At 34.7% G+C, this 22,233-nt stretch overlaps 1 protein-coding gene across 1 annotated transcript in view; it reads left to right on the top strand.

Moving 5' to 3' along the window:
* The window catches only part of CA10 (carbonic anhydrase 10), an 855,303-nt gene that overhangs the window by 348,399 nt on the left and 484,671 nt on the right, over positions 1-22,233 (top strand). The window contains exon 4 of the mRNA XM_027517027.1: positions 3,420-3,562. Within this exon, the coding sequence (XP_027372828.1) occupies positions 3,420-3,562 (143 nt within the window). The remainder of the gene's footprint in view (positions 1-3,419; positions 3,563-22,233) is intronic.

Genomic DNA, 22,233 nt, shown 5'->3' with positions numbered 1-22,233 from the left:
TACTAACACATATGTATGGAATTTAGAAAGACGATAATGATAACCCTGTATGCCGAGGCAGCAAAAGAGACACAGATGTGTAGAACAGTCTTTTGTACTCTGTGGGAGAGGGCGAGGATGGGATAATTTGGGAGAATGACATTGAAACATGTATAATATCATATGTGAAATGAATCTCCAGTCCAGGTCCAATGCGTTATACAGGGTGCTCAGGGCTGGTGCCCTGGGATGACCCAGAGGGATGGGATGGGGAGGGAGGTGGTAGAGGGGTTCAGGATGGGGAACACGTGTGTACCTGTGGAGGATTCATGTTGATGTATGGCAAAACCAATACAATATTGTAAAATAATTAGCCTCCAATTAAAATAAATTATTAAAAAAAAAAAAAAAAAGAAACACAGTAACATCTGCCCACCCACACTGCCATAAAAAAGCAGCACAATGCATTTATGGGGTTGGATTCTTTTTGTTAATAATTTTCATGAGAGTATTGAAAATGCAATATGTACCAGCTGTTACTATGTTGATCACACACATCTGCCTTCCAAGGAAGATTCCTAAGACATCATAGGAAAGGGAATTGTATTAGTTTCCTGTTGTGGTTCTGACAAATTATAGCAACTTAGTGACATGAAACAACACAAATGTATTATCTTAAAGTTCTGGAGGTGAGAAGTGTGAAAATGAGTCTCAGTGTCATCAGGCTAGTCAGCATTCCTTTTGGAGTCTCTAGATGAAGAATCTGTTGCTTTGCCCATTCCAGCTTGTAGAGGCCAACTGTGTTCATTGGCTCATGTTTCTTAGTCCTCTCCTGACCTCTCTGACCTCTCTTTCCATCCTTAAATATTTTCTCTGTATCTGTGACCTTTCTACACCTCTCTCTGAAAATAGACTGTTGTTATTTTGTTGGGCCCAGATAATCCATGTAAGCTATGCATCTCAAGATGCTTATTAGTAATAATTTATAATTGATTAATTAGGTTTAGTAATTTCTTCCCAGTATATTTTACAACATAAGGTGACACATTCACAGGTTCTGGGGTTTGGATGTGGACATCTTTGGAGGAGTCTATTATTCAGCCTATGTCTGAGGCCAGAGATACCAACAAAAGCCCGAGTAAATGACTATCTAAGGTAACACAGCTAATTTGTGGCAGTGCCATGAATATATCCCCAGGATCCTCACATTGGCCCTGTTTATGTACATCACTGATGAAAACAGGTAGGAATATGCATTGATGGAGGCTTTATTTGCTTTATTTTATAATAATCTTGAAATGATTGAGAAATAAATATAAAATTCAGTGAATTTAAAAGAGCATTTTAGAGATGATAGTTTATATTTTTTCAAACATATTTTTAATGCAAGAGCTTCCTTAAAATTTTAATTTTGCTGGGTCACGGTACCTTCTAATAATAAAGTGACTTGCAGTGATAACATAACTTAAATAATGATGGGAAATGAAAGTTCTAAGGAACAACATGTACATATTCTCCTATCTACTTCTTCTCCTCCTTGTCCTTCTCTTTCTCCTTCTGAAACTGGTCATTGCTGCCATTTTGAAAATCTGTTATAACTGGAAAGTTAATTCAAACTTTTTAAACTGAAGGGAATGGAGCTACCAGAGGCTTATTACCATGGGTTTATACAAATTAAGTTATTTGCCATATTTCACAATAAAGTCCACCTAATTTTGATGTTGATGCATTCTTCTAAGGCTCTAAGGAAATTGTTTTTATCTCTTCTCCCACTTCTACACAATAATTGCTGTAACAGTTAAAAGGGTTATAGAATTTTGAATTTAGACGAGATTAGACATATTGTCCAGCCCAATACTTGTCTCTTTCACAGTATCTTTGGCAGATATTTGCCATATTCCTCTCTTGCCTGTTTTCTTCACCCATGGCATGGGAAGGAATGATGACTGCTGTAAATTAAAAGCTGTATTTAGTTTGAGTTCCTGAGAAAGTAGGTATTTTTGAGAGGGTTGTGGCTCTATATTGTTAGGCTCATGTTCTTTACTTCCTCTGCTGCAGGCTTTGGTGCTCCTCTTCTAGAGTTTTATACACACGTGACTTAATTGCATACTGTTCCCTACCCACAGTGCAGTAATTGTTCTTACATGTATCTGCCTTCAAAATTCAACCTAACCCAGCAATGGACATGCAATAATAGTTCACTGTACTGCTGATGGATGTGATAGATGGATGAATGAATGATGACCATATAATGTCAGAGGCATGATGCATGGATCCAAAGAGATACTAAGGGGGCAGGGAAAGGTTGAAGTAACAGCTTCTGATCGTCACTGATATAAAATTAGTAGGCTAGCTACACTACTATTCTGCTAACTTTCTTAAAGAGAGTAAAATATGACTGGAAATAGGACAGAAATTTATTTAATAGATTCTTTAATATGACACTGAAAATAAGTGGATGGTTTCCTTTCAGATATTTCCATTCAGTACTCAATTCCATCCTTATCTGCTTATCAATGAACACATCCTTCAGCTGCTGTTACATTAAGTCAAGTTGCCAAGCTGTTGTTTGGCATTGATTGCATGCATGCATGCTCAGTTGCTTAGTTGTAGCTGATTCTTTTCGACCCTATGGACTGGACCCTGCCAGTCTCCTCCCTCCATGGGATCCTCCAGGCAAGAATACTGGAGTGGGTTGCCATCTTCTTCTCCAGGGGATCTTCCTCATCCAGGAGTTGAACCTGAGTCCCTGCATTGGCAAGTGGATTCTTTACCACTGAGCTACCTGGGAAGCCCCCTGATATTGGGGGGTTCATAAAATAATCACTCCCTCAGTTTGGTCTTGACAACATATAGAATAATGCCTTGTATATGTTGAATGCTTTCTAGGACAAGGTTGATTCCTATATCATTCCTGTCAAACAAAGAAGCAAAGTATCAGCTAGGAGTTGCTAAATATTTAGTACACCTCAATATGACCAGTGGAGAAGGAAATGGCAACTCACTCCAGTGTTCTTGCCTGGAGAATCCCAGGGACGACGGAGCCTGGTGGGCTGCCGTCTATGGGGTCGCACAGAGTCGGACACGACTGAAGCGACTTAGGAAAAAAAAACATATATCTATGAACAGGTGATGTGGCTGGTCTATGCCATCTTCTTATTAAGGTATTAATTTTGACTGTACCCATCAAAGAGGCCACAGGATAAATGGGTCTGAAATAAGAATCTCTGATCTTAAGATATCATTAAGGTAAGACTTAGAGAAGTTGACCAAGATTCAGGCTAGGAAACTGCCATAATGACACCCAAGGATGTCTATGGGTGGGGAACATTGTATGGCTCTCTGATTTTATGACTTTCGTGCCATAGTTCTTATTACATTGTTTCCCCAGCCTTCCACCCAGCTTGATTCTACTTTTTTTTTTTTTTTCCTGTTTCTAGTTCCTTCTTTCTGGGGATTGGTGAACTCAGCTTGGAATCTTTGCTCTGTGGGGAAACGGCAGTCACCAGTCAACATAGAGACTAGTCATATGATCTTCGATCCCTTTCTAACACCCCTTCGCATCAACACTGGGGGCAGGAAGGTAAGTAGCCATGTTGCTTCCATTGTGAAGTTGAGGATAGGGGAGATGCTGATTCTGAAAGCCAAACTTCTAGTCCTTGATCTCTGTGATGAGTCTGTCTTTCCACCCAGGAGTAATATCACAGACTTCAGGTCTATTGCTAACAAATATGTCTTAATCATGCCTTTTCTCTCTACACAGTCAATTTCCATGTTTCTTATTACTTCTTTGTACTCCCTGGATATTTCCTGAAGTCCTATCCCTTGGAAGCCCATGAAGGAAAGTCAGAAAACAGTATTTGCTGCCACTAAATATCATGCTGGGAAATTCTTCCACTCAGAAACCTCTTTACTGGGGCTTCTTTTAACCTCAACAAAGTGAAAATCTTTTTATCAAAAGTAAAATCATACATTTATCATCCTGTAAGGAAAAACAAACAACCACCACCTTAGGTGGTTTATGAGAAAATCAATAATTAATCTTACTGGGGCTTCCTGGCTAAGAATCCTAGCTTGTGCATAGAAATGCTGAACTATGATTCCCATTCTCATACCAATATCCCTCCTTTCCTCCCCCCTACCTCCCCCCCTCCATGATAAGCTTCACCTTTGTTTGTAGAAGAGTATAATGTCCATGGAGTCTTTTCATCACAGGAATCTAGCATTTCTTTTGTTACCTTTTACTGTTGAATAGGTTGCTGAAGGTGGAAAAAAAAAAAAAAAAACTACAGAAAATTATGTTTGAAGGTGACTTAGCTGTTGTGAACTCAAGAGAAATGGAAAATCATTTATGTATAAGAAACTGAGGTTAAAATTATGGATAACTTTTGCTATTGCTAGTAACTGATTTTCCAGGGTTTGGGCTCCTTGGGGTCTGATTTCTACACCCCTTATGCAGTCATTTCACCTTGATTACCACAAGTTTGTAAGCAATCTTTTTGCTTTCTGACATTTTTTTTTTCTTGTCATGTAGTTTTCACACATATACAGAAAAGTCAAATGGCCCATCAAAATGCTGTTAGCAACTTTGATTCAGGTCACAAAGCAAGTTTTAAAAGATCTTCTTGTGATTGATACTATTTAGCTAAGTAGAGTTTGTATGCTGTTTTAAATATGACTTAGGAAGCATTTTTATAAAAAGGTCCTATAAAAAGGACCTTATTTCATGTAGTTTATTGTTCTGATTCTTTAAAAAACTAACCTGCCTTAGTTATTCTTCCATTCGCAGTATTCAATTTGAGTATTCAATCATTCTTTCTTTCTTGAAGAGAGTGATTGAGGGAATAACTGTACCTCAGGCAAAGTGAAAATTTTAAAAATGTAACCAAACACACACACAAAGTAGACAGAAGGTTGGTACCTGAATTCCAGGATTACCTGAAAGATGGTGAGAAAGGCTGAAGAACAGAGACTGAAGAGGAGTTAATGAGGAGATAAGTATGAAATGAATGGATAAGAAAGCTGTGGTACATATACACAATGGAGTATTACTCAGCCATTAAAAAGAATACATTTGAATCAGTTCTAATGAGATGGTTGAAACTGGAACCTATTATACAGAGTGAAGTAAGCCAGAAAGAAAAACACCAATACAGTATACTAACGCATATATGGAATTTAGAAAGATGGTAACAATAACCCTGTGTATGAGACTGCAAAAGAGATACCGATGTATAGATCAGTCTTACGGACTCTGTGGGAGAAGGAGAGGGTGGGGAGATTTGGGAGAATAGCATTGAAACATGTATAATATCATGTATGAAACGAGTTGCCAGTCCAGGTTCGATGCACGGTACTGGATGCTTGGGGCTAGTGCACTGGGACGACCCAGAGGGAGGGTAGGGGATGGAGGAGGGAGGAGGGTTCAGGATGGGGAACGCGGGTATACCTGTGGTGGATTCATTTCGATATTTGGCAAAACTAATACAATATTGTAAAGTTTAAAAATAAAATTAAATTTAAAAAAAAAAAAAAAGAAAGAGTAATGTGAGGTGAGATCCTCATGCCATGTTAAATAAATGGATTTTTTCATAAGGGTATGCAAGGATTTAAAGCATTATTGGGTAGATGGTACATAGGGAGAAGAATAGAATAGGAATTAAGCTAACACAAATAGTGAATATGTAAGTTTCATTTTTCATCATACCATCTTAGAGGAAAACCTTAATGTGAGAGAAATTAAAAAACAAAACAAAATTAAGACAACTTCTCTCTAAAATGTATTGGAGAAAAAGAGAATGAGAGATAGCTGGAGTTGAAAATCACTCATAAATTATGTTGCTTTTCAGTGTTTTTTGTTATTATGTGATTTTTAAAATATATTTTCAATTTAGTGAAGTGTTCCTGATCCAAGTTAACTTTTAAATGCATTAGAGTTTGGAATTTTTGAAATATTTACTTTTGATGGTGTTAATTTTATATCTGACATGATTTGTGTTGTCAGCTATTAGAAGAGCTGAGAACTGTCTGATGATATCCTTTGCATTTGTGAAAGGACAAAAATAAAATATAAATGGTAGTTGGATATACTAATGGGTAATAAAATACCTGAACTTGATAGACAATAGTTAAATCATGCTTGTAGTCTTTTAAGAGATGCTACTTACTGAATTGGGGCTTATTTTGGAAGTGAAGTTTCAAATCAGTGGCTCTGAATTTAGATTTTCCTCAAAGAAACGTGTATCTAACTCAAAAGGTTTAAAAACCTCCCTGCAAGATTGGGAGGTGTCGTAGAATTTGGGAAGGCTGCAACATTTTGAAGTCTAAGATCAGCTGGGTATCAACGTGGAAAATCCATCCCAGTCATCATGTGTTTTATTTGACACTTTTATCCACAAGCATCATTCTTTTTCATGTTTAAATGAACTGGATTTACAAAGCCATGAAGCCGCTTTGATGCAGTACCTGACTGTGTTACTATATTTGTTTGAACATATTTGACTTGGCATAAGGCTCAGATGATGAATTACAGGTTTTATTTGTTTGTTTTTCTGCTTTTTGTTTTCATTTTGTTTTTTGTTAGGGCTGAAATTCAATGTGAACACAGGAATGCAAAGAGTAATAATAGATGAAAATCAAGGTATAATCATGCCTTGATACAATAAAATGTATTTATGAAATGTGAAAAATGATTGCTTTTACCTTTCAAGTTGCTTATTTACAATGGTAGTTTTTAAGCAAAGGTACTTTTTATTCCAGTTGTTCATATCTGACACATAGGACTCTTATGGACAAAATCCAAAATAAGCATACTTTCAAACAATACTCACACATGTTTGCATTGCATATGCATATAATAATCCTATTTTGGGGAGAAATGTTGCCAAGATGGAGGAATAGGAAGACCCTGAGCTTACCTCTTCTCATGGGCACACCAAAGTTACAATTACAGAGCAACTATCAACAAGAACCTCAAGACTAGCTGAAAGATTTTCCATAACTGAAGATATAAAGAAAGAGCTACAATGAAATGGGTATGAGGAGTGGAGACATAATATAGTCAAGACCCATTCCCCTTTCTAGGCAACCCATAAACAGGAGAACAATAACAAATGCAGAGCTTCTCCAAGGAAAAAGAGGTCCAAGCCACACATTAAGCTCACCAACTAAGGTGTCCTGTACCAAGAAGATGAGCTCCAAGAATGTCTGGCTGTGAAGGTCAACAAAGTAGTTGGCCCTGACACAACAGACAGTGCCACATAGAGGGCACTCTTAGAGCATATAGCTCTGCTGACCAGAAGAGAATGTGTGCATAGGTTCCATAGAATATCTCCTACATGAGTCCACTTCTCCAAAATCAGGTAAAGTAACCAAATTGTCTAACACTAGAAATAAATACAGAAAATAGGCAATATGAAGAAATAGAAATATGTATCAAAGAGGGAACAAGACAAAATCTCAGGAAAAATGTTTACAAAATGGAGATAAGCAGTCTACAGCCATGGAGATACTCAGTGAACTCAGGAGAAGAAAGGAAGAATACAGTGAGAAATGTAACAGAATTAGAAAATATAAAGAACCAAATAGAACTAAAATTTAATTTAAAAATACAATTTAAAAACGATTAAATTTAAAAATCAATTTAAACTTAAAAATGAGTGCAGTAAGCCAGAAAGAAAAACACCAATACAGTATACTAACGCATATATATGGAATTTGGAAAGATGGTAACGATAACCTTGTATGCGAGACAGCAAAAGAGACACAGATTTATAGAACAGTATTTTGGACTCTGGGGGAGAGGGAGAGGGTGGGATGATTTGGGAGAATGGTATTGAAACATGTATAATATCATATATGAAATGAATCGCCAGTCCAAGTTCAATGCATGATACTGGTTGCTTGGGGTTGGTGCACTGGGGCGACCCAGAGGGATGGTACGGGGAGGGAAGAGGGAGCGGGGTTCGGGATGGGGAACAAGTGTATACTTGTGGGGGATTCATGTTGATGTATGGCAAAACCAATACAATATTGTAAAGTAATTAACCTCCAATTAAAAAAATATATTAAAAAATAAAAGTACAGTGAAAGGAATCACATTAGATTAAATGATACAAAGGAATGGATCAGTTAACTGGAAAAGAGTAGTGGGAATCACCCTAACTGAACAAAAAAAAAGTTTTTAAAATATTTATAAAATGAAGGTAGTTTAAGATACCTCTGAAACAACATCAAGCACTCTAGTGGTCTCAAGACCACTAGTATAGGGGACTGAAGGAGAAGAGAGAGAGAAGGGGCAGAGAACTTATTTGAAGACATAATAGCTGAAAACTTCCCTAACCTGTGAAAGGAAACAGATTCAGGTCCACGTAGCAAAGGAGTTCCAAAGAAGATAAAATTAAAGAAGACCACAATAAAACACTGTAATTAAAATAGCAAAATATAAAGATAAAGAGAGAATATTAAAAGTAATGAGATAAAAGCAACTAGTTACATATAAAGGACTTCTCGTAAGTCTATCAACTGACTTTTCAGCAGAAACTGCATAGGCCAGAAGGGAGTGTCACAATATATTCAAAGTGATGAGAGGAAAAACCCTACAAACAAGAATATTCTACCCAGCAAGACTATCATTCAAATTTGAAGATGACAGAAAGAATTTTAGAGACAAGAAAAACAAAAAAGAGTTCAGCACTACTAACTGTCTTTACAAGATATGTTAGAGGGACTTATCTAAGCACGTAAGATGACAACTAAAAATATGAACATTGCAAAAGGAAAAATCTCATTGGCAAAGGAAAATATACTATAAAGAAAAGAGATCACCCATTAATAAAACTACCTATTTTTGTTGTTTTTCAGTCACTCAATCGTATCTGACTTTTTGTGACCCCATGGACTGAAGCACACTAGGCATCCCTGTCTTCATCTTCCAGAGCTTGCTCAAACTCAAGTCCATTGAGTCAGTGATATGATCCAACCATTTCAGCCTCTGTTGTCCCCTTCTTCTCATGCCTTCAAACTTTCCAAGCATCAGGGCCTTTTGGAACAAATTGGCTCTATGTATCAGATAACCAAAATTTGAACCTTCAGCATCAGGCTTTCCAGGGAATATTCAGGTCTGATTTCCTTTCAGATTGACTGGTTTGATCTCCTTGCAGTCCAAGGGACTCTTAAGTCTTCTTTAACACCACATTTCAAAAGCATCATGTCTTATTTTGCACTCAGACTTCTTTATGGTTCAACTTTCACATCCATACATGACTACTGGAAAAATCATAGCTTTGACTAGATGGATATTTGTCAGTGAAGTAATCTTTCTGTTTTTTAATATGCTGCCTAGATTGGTCATAGCTTTTCTTCCAAGGAGCAAGCTTCTTTTAATTTCATGGCTGCAGTCACCATCTCCAGTGATTTTTGAGCCAAGTAAATAAAGTCTGTTACTATTTCCAATGTTTTCCCATCTATTTGTCATAAAGTAATGGGACTGGATGCCACGATCTTAGTTTTTTTAATGTTGAGTTTTAAGCCAGATTTTTCATTCTCCTCTTTCACTTTCATCAAGAGGCTTTTTAGTTCTTCTTTACTTTCTGCCATAACGGTAGTGTCATCTGCATATCTGAGGTTATTATTATTTCTCCTGGCAATCTTGATTTGAACTTGTGCTTCATCCAGTCCAGCATTTCACTTCATGTACCTCTGCATAGAAATTAAGTAAGCATGGTGACAATATACAGCCTGACATACTCCATTCCTGATTTGGAACCAGTCTGTTGTTCCATGTCCAGTTCTAACTGTTGCTTCTTGATCTAAATACAGGTTTCACAGGAGGCAATTAAGGTTGTCTGGTATTCCCATCTTTTTAATAATTTTCCACAGTTTGTTGTCATCCACATAGTCAAAGGCTTTAGCATAGTCAATGAAACAAATGTAGATGGTTTTCTGGAATTCTCTTGCTTTTTCTGTGATCCAATGGATGTTGGCAATCTGATCTCTGGTTCCTCTGTCTTTTCAAAATCCAGCTTGAACATCTAGTTGGAGAACTTTGAGCATTACTTTGCTAGTGTGTGAAGTGAGTGCAATTTTGTGGTAGTTTCAATATACTTTGGCATTGCCTTTTTTTGGAATTGAAATGAAAACTGATCTTTTCTAGTCCTAGGGCCACTGCTCAGTTTTTCAAACTTGCTGGCATATTGTGTGCAGCACTTTAACAGCATCACCTTTTAGGATTTGAAGTAGCTCTGCTAGAATTCCATCACCTCCACTACCTTTGTTCACTGTGATGCTTTCTATAGCCCACTTGACTTCATACGTCAAGATGACTCGCTCTAGGTGAGTGATCACACTATCATGGTTATCTGAGTCATTAAGATCTTTTTTTTTTTTTGGTATAGTTCTTCTGTGTGCATCCCACCTTTTCTTAATATCTTCTGCTTCTTTTAGGTTCATACAGTTTCTGTTCTTTCTCGTGCACATGTTTGCATGAAATGTTCCATTGGTATCTCTAATTTTCTTGAGGAGGATTCTAGTCTTTCCCATTTTATTGTTTTCCTGTATTTCTTTGCACTGTTCACATAGGAAGGCCTTCTTATCTCTCCTTGCTATTCTTTGGAACTCTGAATTCTTTGGAATTCAGGTGGGTATATATCTTTTGTTTTTTCCTTTGCCTTTCACATATTCTCTTTTCTCAGCTATTTTTAAGGCCTCCTCAGAAAGCCATTTTGCTTTTTTGAATTTCTTTTTCTTGGGGATGGTTTTGATCACTGCTTCATGTACAATGTTACATACCTCCATCCATAGTTCTTCAGGCACTCTGTCTATCAGATCTAATCCCTTGAATCTATTTGTCACTTCCATTGTATAATTGTAAGGGATTTGGTTTAGGTCGTACCTGAATGGCCTAGTGGTGTTCCCTACTTTCTTCAATTTACATCTCAATTTTGCAATAAGTTCATGATCTGAGACACAGTCAGCTCCCAGTCTTGATTTTGCTGTCTATATAGAGCTTCTACATCTCTGCTGGCAAGGAATATAATCTATCTGATTTTGTATTGACCATCTGGTGATATCCAAGTGTAGACTTATTTTTTGTGTTCCTGGAAGTGGATGTTTGCAATGACCAGGTGTTCTCTTGCCAAAACTGTTAGCCTTTGCCATGCTTCATTTTGTACTCTAAGGCCAAAGTTGCCTGTTACTCCAGGTATCTCTTGACTTCCTACTTTTTCATTCCAATCCTCAATGATGAAATTCACTTTTTTTTTTTTTTTGGTGTTACTTCTAGAAAGTTAGTAGGAAAGTTAAAAGGCAAAAGTAGTAAATTAATCTATATCCATAATAAATAGTTAAGAAATACACAAACCAGAAAGATATAAAATATGAGGTAAAAAATTAAGTATGAGGAGTAAAAAATGAAGGTTATTACAATGCATTTGAAGTGAAGAACTCATCATCTTAAAATAATCATATATTGCTATATAAAAACTTCATGGTAACCACAAACCAAAAACTGATAGCAGATACATGCACACACACACACACACACACACACACAATAGAGGAATCCAAGCATAGTGCTAAATATTGTCATCAAATCTCAAGAGAAGAGATCAAAAGAAGAAAGGAACAAATAAGAACCACAAAAGGCAATCCCAAAATAATTTTTAAAATGGTGATGCTTGCATACTTAACAATTATTACCTTAAAGTTAAATGCACTAAATGTCTCAATCAGAAATCATACAGTGGGTAAACAGATAAAAAACAAGTCCCATATATTTTCTGCCTGCAAGACACCTACCTCAGATCTAAAGACACACACAAACTAAAAATGAGGGATGGAAAAAAGTATTCCTTGCAAATGAAAAGGAAAGAAAAACAGGCATGCTTATAGTTCCATCAGAAAAAAAATAGAGTTTGAAACAAAGATTGTAACTGGAGACAAAGAAGGACATTATATAATGATCAAGACTTAAATCAAAGAAGAAGATATAACAATTTTCTAAAATAGGTAGAAGCTCCTAACATAAATAGGAGCATATAAACTCATAAAACAAATATAAATATATATTAAAAGGAGAAATTTACAGTAACTCAATGATAATAGGAGACAGTAGTATCTCACTTACATAAGTGGACAGATCATCCAGATGGTAAATCAGTAACACTGGCCATAAATAATATGCTGTATAAGATAGTATTAAAAGATATATATAGAACATTTCATCTGAAAGTAGCATAATACACATTATCTTCAAACTCATATGGAACATTATTGAGAATAGATCATATGTTAGGCCACAAAAAAATTTTTTTTTTAAAAATATTGAGTTTTAAAGCACATCAAGCATTATTTCTGACCAAAAAAGTTTGAAACTACAGATAACTAAAAGGGGAAGGAAAAACTGCAAAAGTCACAAACACAAGGAGTCTAAACCATATGATACTAAACCAACCAATTGGTTACTGAAAAAAATCAAAAGGAACTGTAAAAAAAAGAAAAAAAATTGAAGACATATAAAGATAGAAATACACAGTCCAGAATCTATGGGACCCAAATAAAGCAGTTCTAAGAGGGAAGTTTGTAGTGATGCAGCCTTCTTCAGGAAACAAACAAAATCCCTCAAATAAACAGTCCATCTGTACATGTAATGAAACTTGAAAAAGAAGGAAAAAAATGAAGGTAGTAGAAAGAAAGAAATAACAAAGATTAGAGCAGAAATAAAATAGAGAAACGCAATGGTTTTCTTTGAAAAGACAAGCAAAACTGATCAACTTTGGCAAGAATCATCAAAAAAGAGAGATGAACCAAAGCAATAAATACAAAAATAAAAGAGGGAAGTCAAACTGACACCACAGAAATACAAAGATGTAAAAAAACCTTATGAAAAATTATATGCCAACAAAATGGATAACCTAGAAGAAATGGATTCATTTCTAGAAATGAACAATCTCCTAAACTGAATTAGGAAGAAATTGGAAATACGAGCAGACTGATTATCAGTAATAAAATTGAATCAGTAATTAAACAATTCCCAAAAAACAAAATGGCTTCACAGATGAACCAGGTGGCTTCACAGCTGAATTCTACCAAACATTTAAAGGAGAGTTAACAACTATTTTTTCAAACTATTAGAAAATAATTGAAGTGAAAGGAAGACCTTTGAACTTACTCTATGAGGTCAACATCACCCTGATACCAAAAGCAGAGGAAGACTCCATGAAAAAAGAAAGTTAGTATCAAATATCACCCTGATGAAAATAGGTGGAAAATTTCTCAACAAAGTATTAGCAAACCAAATTCAACAATATATTGAAAGGATCATGCACCATGATCAAGTGGACTCTGTTGCAGGGATTCAAGCATGGCCCAATATCTACAAATTGATCAACATGATATATCACATTAACAAAACAAAGAATGAAAAATCATATGACTATCTTAATAGATGCAGGAAAAGCCTTTAACAAAATTCAACAACGATTTATGCTAAACACTGCCAACAATGTGTGTACAGTGGTAAGATACCACAGCACAATAAGGGCCATATATGATGAGCCCACAGCTAATATGCTCGATGGTAAAAAGCTGAAAGCATTTCCTGTAAGGAAGAAGATAAGGATGCCCTCTATCACCACATTGTTAGAAGTTCTAGCCACAGCAATCAGAGAAGAAAAATAATGAGTTCAAATTGGAAAAGAAGAAGTAAAACTGTCACTATTTGCAGGTGACATGATAGTGTATAGAGACAATCTTAAAGACACAAACAAAAAGTGAGAACTAAAAAACAAATTCATTAAGGATCCAAGATATATTGTCAATAAACAGAACTGTGTTGCATTTCTTTTCTTTTCTTTTTTTTTTTTTTTTGCATTTCTGTAAACTAACAACAGACTATCAGAAACAGAAATTTAAAAAAGAACCCCATTTACAGCTGCTTGAAAAAATAATATACTTAAGAATAAATCTAATCCAAAAGGTACAAGATCTATACTCAAAACGCTGGAAGACATTTACTAAGCCAATTGAACATGACAAAAACAATTGGGAAGGTATACCATATTTATGGATTGGAATTAATATTGTTATAATGAGCATACTACCTAATCAATCTACAGATTCAATACAATCCCTATCAAAGATACAAATGGCATTTTTCCTAGAACCAGAACAAATAATTATTGCTAAATTTGTATGCAAACACAAAAGATCTCAAACAACGAAATAATCTTGACAAAAAGGACAAATCAGGAGGTTTCATGCACCTGATTTTCACCCATTCTATGAAGCTGTAGTAATCAGAATAGTATGGTACTGGCACAAAAACAGAAGCATAGATCAATGGGACAGAATAGAAAGTCCAGAAATAAATCCATGCACCTGTGGTTTATTAATCTGTGAAAAAGGAAACAAGAATAAACTATGGATTAAGACAGCCTCTTCAGTAAATAACATTGGGAAAATTGAGCAGCTCCATACTAAAGAGTCAAAGGAAACTGTTTTCTTACACCAAACACAAAAATAAATCCAAAGTGGATTAAAGACCTAAATGTAGAATCATAAAGCACAAAACTAGAAGAAAGCATAGGTAATATATTCTTTGACATTGGCCTGAGCAATATATATATATATATATATATATATATATATATATATTTTGCATATGTCTCCTTAGGCAAGGGAAACTGAAAAATTAAACAAATTTGATTATTGAAACTAAAAAGCTATTGCATAGAGAACAAAACTCTCAACAAAATTAAAAAGCCACTGGCTTAATAGGAGACTATATTTGCAAATGATGTATCTGATGAGGGTTAGTATTCACAATATACAAAGTACTTTTATAACTCAACATTAAAAAAACCCAGCAATCCAATTTTTTAAAAAGGCAGAGAACCTGAATAGACATTTACCTCAAGAAGACACATGCTGCTGCTTCTGCTAAGTTGTCAGTCATGTCCGACTCTGTGCGACCCCAGAGACGGCAGCCCAACAGGCTCCTCTGTCCCTGGGATTTTCCAGGCAAGAATACTGGAGTGGGTTGCCATTTCCTTCTCCAGTGCATGAAAGTGAAAAGTGAAAGTGAAGTTGCTCAGTCATGTCTAACTCTTAGGGACCCCATGGACTGTAGCCTACCAGGCTCCTCCATCCATGGGATTCTCCAGGCAAGAGTACTGGAGTGGGGTGCCATTGTAGATGGCCAACAGATACATGAAAAGATGCTAAACATCACAAATCATCAGAGATATGCAAATTAAACCCACAATTCTACTTCTGAGTATTTTTACAAAGACAACCAAAATACTAATTTGAAAAGATATGTGCATCTCTATGTTTATAGTAGAATTGTTTACAATAATCAAGATAGTTGAAGCAACCTAAGTGTTCATCTATAGATACATGAAGAAGATAAGGTGTATCTGTACAATGGAAAGCCATAAAGGGGAGTGGTATTTTCGACCTAGAGTGCACTATGCTAAATGAAATAAGTCACAGAAAGAAAAATACCAAGTGATTCCACTTATACCTGGAATCTAAAATACAATGAACAAACAAATGAACAAACGTTAAAAAAAAGAAAAAGAAAAACAGATCAGATGAATAGATACAAGAGAACAAATTGATAGTTACCAGAGAACAAATTGGTTGAGGGATGAGTGAAATAGCTGAGGGTGATTCAATGTACAAAATTCCAGTTACAAAATGAGTCATACAATGAAATGTATAGTATGGGAAATATAGTCAATTATATTTTAATATCTTTGTATAGTGACTGATGATAACTAGACATATCATGACAATAATTTTTAATGTACTGAAACATCAAATCAATATTTTGTCACTTGTAACTAACATAATATGTTTATTTTACATCAATTAGAAAAATAGTATGTAAACACTTGAAGGACATGCATCAAAATGCTAATGATGTTTGTCTCTGCAGAGATGGGGATTATAAGTGATAATTTGTTTTTGCCTTGTTTTCTTATGTATGTTGTTACCTTCAATGAAAATGTATTTCTTGTAAGATTATAAATAAAACAATAAACATCATCAAAGATTAAAAGTGAACATAGATATATAGAAGTTAAATGGAGGTTGAAGTGAAGAAGTGAGGTGAAGTGAAGTGAAGTGAAAGTTGCTCAGTCGTGTCTGACTCTTTGCAACCCCATGGACTGTACAATCCATGGAATTCTCCAGGCCAGAATACTGAAGTTGATGGCCTTTTCTTTATCCAGGGGATCTTCCCAACCCAAGAATCGAACCAGGGTCTCCTGAATTGCAGGCAGATTCTTTACCAACTAAGCTATTAGGAAAGCCCTATGGAGGTTACTATAATTAAATAACTATTTTGCCATATTTATGGAAATCATTAACTGTAAAATCAGTCATATTGACAATTTTTCCAATTTGATTTTTATTTTATACTGGGGTATGTTTGATTTACACTGTGCTGTTAGTTTCAGGTGTATAGCAAAGTAATTTGGGTATTCATATACATATACCCAATCTTTCTCAGATTCTTTTCCCATGTATCAATTGATTATAAGAGAATATTGAGTAAAGTTCCCTGTGCTTCACAATAGATCCTTGTTGGTTAGTTTATATATAGTGGTGTGTATATGTTAATTCCAAACTCCAAATTTATTCCTCCTCTGTCTGCTTTTCCACTTTGGTAACTGTAAGTTTGTGCTGGAAGCCCATTAATCTGGTTATATTTCATAAATAATTCATTTGTACCATTTTTTTACATGCCATATATAAGTGATATTTATTTTTCTCTATCTGACTTACTTCACTTAGTATGGGTAATCTCTAGTTCATTCCATGTTTCTGCAAAGGACATTATTTCATTATTTTTTATAGCTGGGTAATATTCTACTATATATGCATGCACCATCTTCTTTATCCAGTCAATTGTCAATGACTATTTAGTTTGCTTCTATATCTTAGTTATTGTTTATAGTGCTGTTATGAACTTTGGAGTGCATATATCTTTTTGAATTATGCCTTTCTCTGGATAAGTGCCCAGGAGTGGGATTGCTGAAGGATATGGTAAGGGGGTGAAAGAGGATGAGATGGTTGGGTGGCATCACCGACTCGATGACATCAGTATGACATGAGTGTGAAAAAACTCTGGGAAATAGTGAAGGACAGGGAAGCCTGGTGTGCCGCAGTCCATGGGGTCACAAAGAGTTGGATGTGACTTAGCAACTGAACAAGAATGGTAACTTTAATTTTTAAGTAATCTCCATACTGTTCTCCACAGTGGTTGCACCAATTTACATTCACATCAAAATTATAGGAGCATTTGCTTTTCTCCACACCCTAACCAGCGTTTATACTTTGCAAAAATTTTAATAATGGCTGTTCTGACTGGTGTGAGGTGATAACTCATTGTAGTTTCGATTTGCATTACTCTAATAATTGGTGGTGCTGAGTCATATTTTCATGTGCTTCTTGGCCATCTGAGTGTCTTCTTTGGAGAACTGTTTATTTAGGTCTTCTCTCCATCTTTTGATTGGTCTGTTTTTGCTTGTTTGTTTGTTTTCTAATATAGAGCTTCATGAGCTGTTTGTATATTTTGGAGATTAATCCCTTGTAGGTCATTTAATTTGTAAATATTTTCTCCCATTCTGTAGGTTGTCTTTTCATTTTGTTTAGTCCTGAGTACTGTTATTTTGTCTCCTCAGGTAGGTTTATTTCTAGATATTTTATGCTTTTTGAAGTGATGGTAAAATGGATTATTCCTTTTCCTGCACAAAAGCTTTTAAGTTTAATTAGGTCTCATTTGTTTATTTAATAAAAGTGTAATTACTTTAATTAATTTAAAGTTAGATCAAAAAAGATATTGCTGCTATTTATGTCAAAGTGTTCTGCCTATGTCTTCCTCTAAGAGTTTTGTCGGAGAAGGCAATGGCAACCCACTCCAGTATTCTTGCCTAGAAAATGAATGGAGGAAATGAAAATGCTCCTCTTGCCACGGACAGAGGAGCCTGGTAGGCTGCAGTCCATGGGGTCGCTAAGAGTCAAACATGACTGAGTGACTTCACTTTCACTTTTCACTTTCATGCATTGGAGGAGGAAATGGGAACCCACTCCAGTGTTCTTGCCTGGAGAATCCCAGGGAAGGTGGGGTCTAGTGGGCTGCCGTCTCTGGGGTCGCACAGAGTTGGACATGACTGAAGCGACTTAGCAGCAGCAGCAGCAGCAAGAGTTTTGTAGTATCTGGTCTTACATGTAGGTCTTTAATCCGTTTTGAGTTTATTTTTGTGTATGGTGTTAGAGAATGTTCTAATTTCATTCTTTAACATGTAGCCATCAAGTTTTCCCAGCACCGCTTACTGAAGAGACTTTTCTCCATTATAAATTCTTGCCTTCTTTGTCATGGATTAGGTGACTGTTAGTGCATGGCTTTATCTCTGGACTTTCTATATTGTTCCATTACCAGTGCCATTTTTTTTCCCCTTTATTCTGCACCATGCAGCAGGTATCAAACTGTTTTGATTACTGTAGCTTTGTAGTATAGCCTGAAGTCAGGGAGAATGATTCCTCCACCTCCGTTTTTCTTTCTTATGATGATTTCACTTTTCTGGATCTTTTGTGTTTCCATACAAATTTAAGATTTTATTTTTTTGTCTAGTTCTCTGAAAAATGCCATTGGTAATTTGATAGAGGTTACATTGAATCTGTAGATTATTTTGGGTAATATAGTAATTTTGACAATATTGATTCTTCCAGTCAAAGAAAACATCTCCCCATCTGCTTGTGTCATATTTGATTTGTTTCATCAGTCTTAAAGTTTCCACTGTACAGTTATTTTGTCTCTTTAGGTAGGTTTATTCCTAGATAGTTTATCCTTTTTGAAGTGATGTTAAAATGGATTATTTCTTTAATTTCTCCTTCTACTCCCTTTTTGTTAGTGTATAGAAATGCAAGAGATTTTTTGTGTATTAATTTTTTATCCTGCAACTTTACCAAATTCATTGATGGACTCTAGTAGTTTTCTGGTAGCATCTTGAGAATTAACTTTGCACAACATCTTGGCGTCTGCAAACAGTGACAGCTTTACTTTTTTTTTTTTCTTCCAATTTGGATTCATTTCATTTTTTTCCTCTGATTACCATAGCTAGGACTATCAAAATTATATTGAATAAACTCATGAATGAACATCCTTTTATGTTTCTGATCTTAGTTGAGATGCTTTCAACTTTTTACCACTGAGAATGATGTTAGCTGTAGGTTTGTCATATGGACATTTATTATGTTGAGATAGGTCCCTCTATGCCCACTTTCTGAAGAGCTTTGTTTTGTGTGTGTGTGTTTTGTTTGTTTTTAAAAATTTTAACCATAAATGGTTGTTGAATTAGGTAAAAACCTTTTTCCTACATTTGTTGACATGACCATAGATTTATATTCTTCAGTTTATTGATGTGATATATCACACTGATTGATTACAAGATATTGAAAAAAACTTGCATATCTGGGAAAGACCTCAGTTGATCTTGCTGTGTGATTCTGCTAATGAATTGTTGGCTTTATATTATTAGGATTTTGTTGTGGATTTTTGCATCTATTTATCAGTGATATTGACCTGTACTTTTCTATATTTTTGGTATCATTGGTTTTGATATCAAAATGACAGTGACTTCATAAAATGAGTTTGAAAGTATTTAATCCTCTGCAGCTTTTTGGAATAGTTTCAAAAGCATAATTTTAGCTCTTCTTTAAATGTTCACATGTATACCTGTGGCGGATTCATTTTGATATTTGGCAAAACTAATACAATTATGTAAAGTTTAAAAATAAAATAAAATTAGAGGAAAAAAAAAAATGTTCAGTAGAATTAGCCTGTGAAGTCATCTGGTTTATTCAAAAATTTTAAATCAGAGTTTCAATTTTAGTACTTGTTATTCATCTGTTCATATTTAATAGCTCTTCCTTTTTTAATCTTAGTAGGTTTTATGTTTCTAACAATTTGATCATTTCTTCTAGGCTGTCCATTTTATTGGTATATAATTGCTGGTAGTAGTCACTTAAGATCTTTTGTATTTCTGTGGTATTAACTGTAACATCCTTTTCATTTCTAAGTTTATTGATTTGAGTCTTCTCCCTTTTTTTCTTGATGAATTTGGCTAAACATTTATCAGTTTTATTTATCTCCTCAGAGAACCAGCTTTTAGTTTCCATGATCTTTGCTATTGCTTTCTTTTTCTCTATTTCATTTATTTCTGCTCTGGTCTTTAAGATTTCTTTTCTTCTACTAGCCCAGGATTTTTTGTTGTTGTTGTTCTTAATTTCTCTAGTTGCTTTAGGTATAAGTTTAGGCTGTTTATTTGAGATTTTTCTTATTTCCCAAGTTAAGGTTGTATTGCTAGAAACTTCCCTCTTGAAACTGATTTTGTTGTGTTCCATAGGTTTCAATGTTATGTTTTCATTTTTATTTGTCTCTAGATGCTTTTTAATTTCCTCTTAGTTTTTTTTCAGTACTCCTTTGGTTGTTTAGGAACATATTGTTTATTTTTGACAGGTTTTTTTTTTTTTTTTCTTTAAGTGTATTTCTAATCTCACAATATTGTGTTTGAAAAAGATGATTGATATCATTTAAATGTTATTAAATTTATTGAAATTTGCATAGTGGCCAGCATGTTGGTCTATGCTGGAGGATGTTCCATGTGTACTTGAAAAGAACATGTGTATTCCGCTGCTTTCAGATGGAATGCTCTGTGCATATAAATTAAGTCCCTCTGGTCTAATGTGCCACTTAAGGCCTGTGTTTCCTTATTGATTTTCTGTCCGGATGGTCTTTCCATTGACATAAGTGGAGTGTTAAAGTTTCCCATTATTGTATTATTATAAATTTCTTCTTTTATGGCTAGTAGAATTTGTCTTATATATTGATGTGCTCCTATGTTGTGTGCATTTATATTTATAATAGTTATATCTTCTTGGGTTGATCCCTGGATCATTATGTAGTTTTCTTCTTTGCCTATTGTAATAGCCTTCATTTTAAACCCAATTTGTCTGATCTGAGTACTGTTAGTCCACCTTTCTTAGATTTCCATTTGCATGGAATACCTTCTTATATCACCTCACTTTCAGTATGTATGTGTCCCTAGATCTGAAGTGGGTTTCTTGTAGACTTTCTGTTTCTGTTCTGTTCTTACTTTCTGTTTCTATTCAGACAGTGTATGACTTTTGGTTGGAACACTTAATCCATTTACATTTAATGCAGTTATGGATATGTATATTGCATATATATATATATATATATATATATATATATGATTGTTTTAAGTTGCTGGTTGCTGGTATCTTAATTTATATATGTTATATTATATATATATATAATATTTTAATTTAATATATTTATATAATTTTAATATAAAATTTAATGTAAATATTAAATATATAATTATACATAATACTTATATATTATATATAATATATTATATATATAATTTAATATATTTTAATATATAATATTGCATATATATATATATGATTGTTTTAAGTTGCTGGTTGCTGGTATCTTAATTTCAAATGCTTTTCCAATATCCAGTATTTGTACTGTCCTCATGATTGCTGGTTTTGATATTATATTTGTGTGTGGATGGTTTCTTACCTTTATTATATGTTGCCTTTACTGATGAGCTTTCCCATTCATAATTTCTTTTGTTTCTAGTTGTGACTTTTTCTGACAACAATGAACTTTTAGCAATTGTTATAAACCCAGTTTGATGATGCTGAATTCTCTTAGTTTTTTGCTTGTCTGTAAAGCTTTTGATTTCTTCATCAAATCTGAATGAGTGTCTTGCTATAGACCTTTCTTGGTTGTAGATTTTTCCCTATCATCACTGTAAATATATTGTGCCACTCCCTTCTGACCTACAGGTTTCTGCTAAAAAAATCAGCTGTTAACCATATGGGGATTCCATTGTATGGTACATGCTGATTTTTGCTTGTTGCTTTTACTATTTTATCTTTTTCTTGAATTTTTGTCCATTTGATTAATATGTGTTTTGTTGTCCTCCTTGGATTTATCCTGTATGGGACTTTGTGAGCTTTCTGGACTTGAATGAGTGCTTTTATTTTTATTTTTCCTATGTTAGGGAAGTTGATGGTTGTTATCTTTTCCATTTTTTCCCCTAGCTCTTTCTCTCTGTCTTCATTTTCAGGAACCCCTATAATGGAAATGTTGGTACATTTAAGATTTTTCCAGAGGTCCCTGAGATTGTACTTTTTTTTTTTTTTCAT

This window comes from Bos indicus x Bos taurus, chromosome 19, assembly GCF_003369695.1.
Source record: "Bos indicus x Bos taurus breed Angus x Brahman F1 hybrid chromosome 19, Bos_hybrid_MaternalHap_v2.0, whole genome shotgun sequence".
Lineage (NCBI taxonomy): Eukaryota > Metazoa > Chordata > Mammalia > Artiodactyla > Bovidae > Bos > Bos indicus x Bos taurus.
This window is presented reverse-complemented; position numbering and strand designations above follow the sequence as displayed.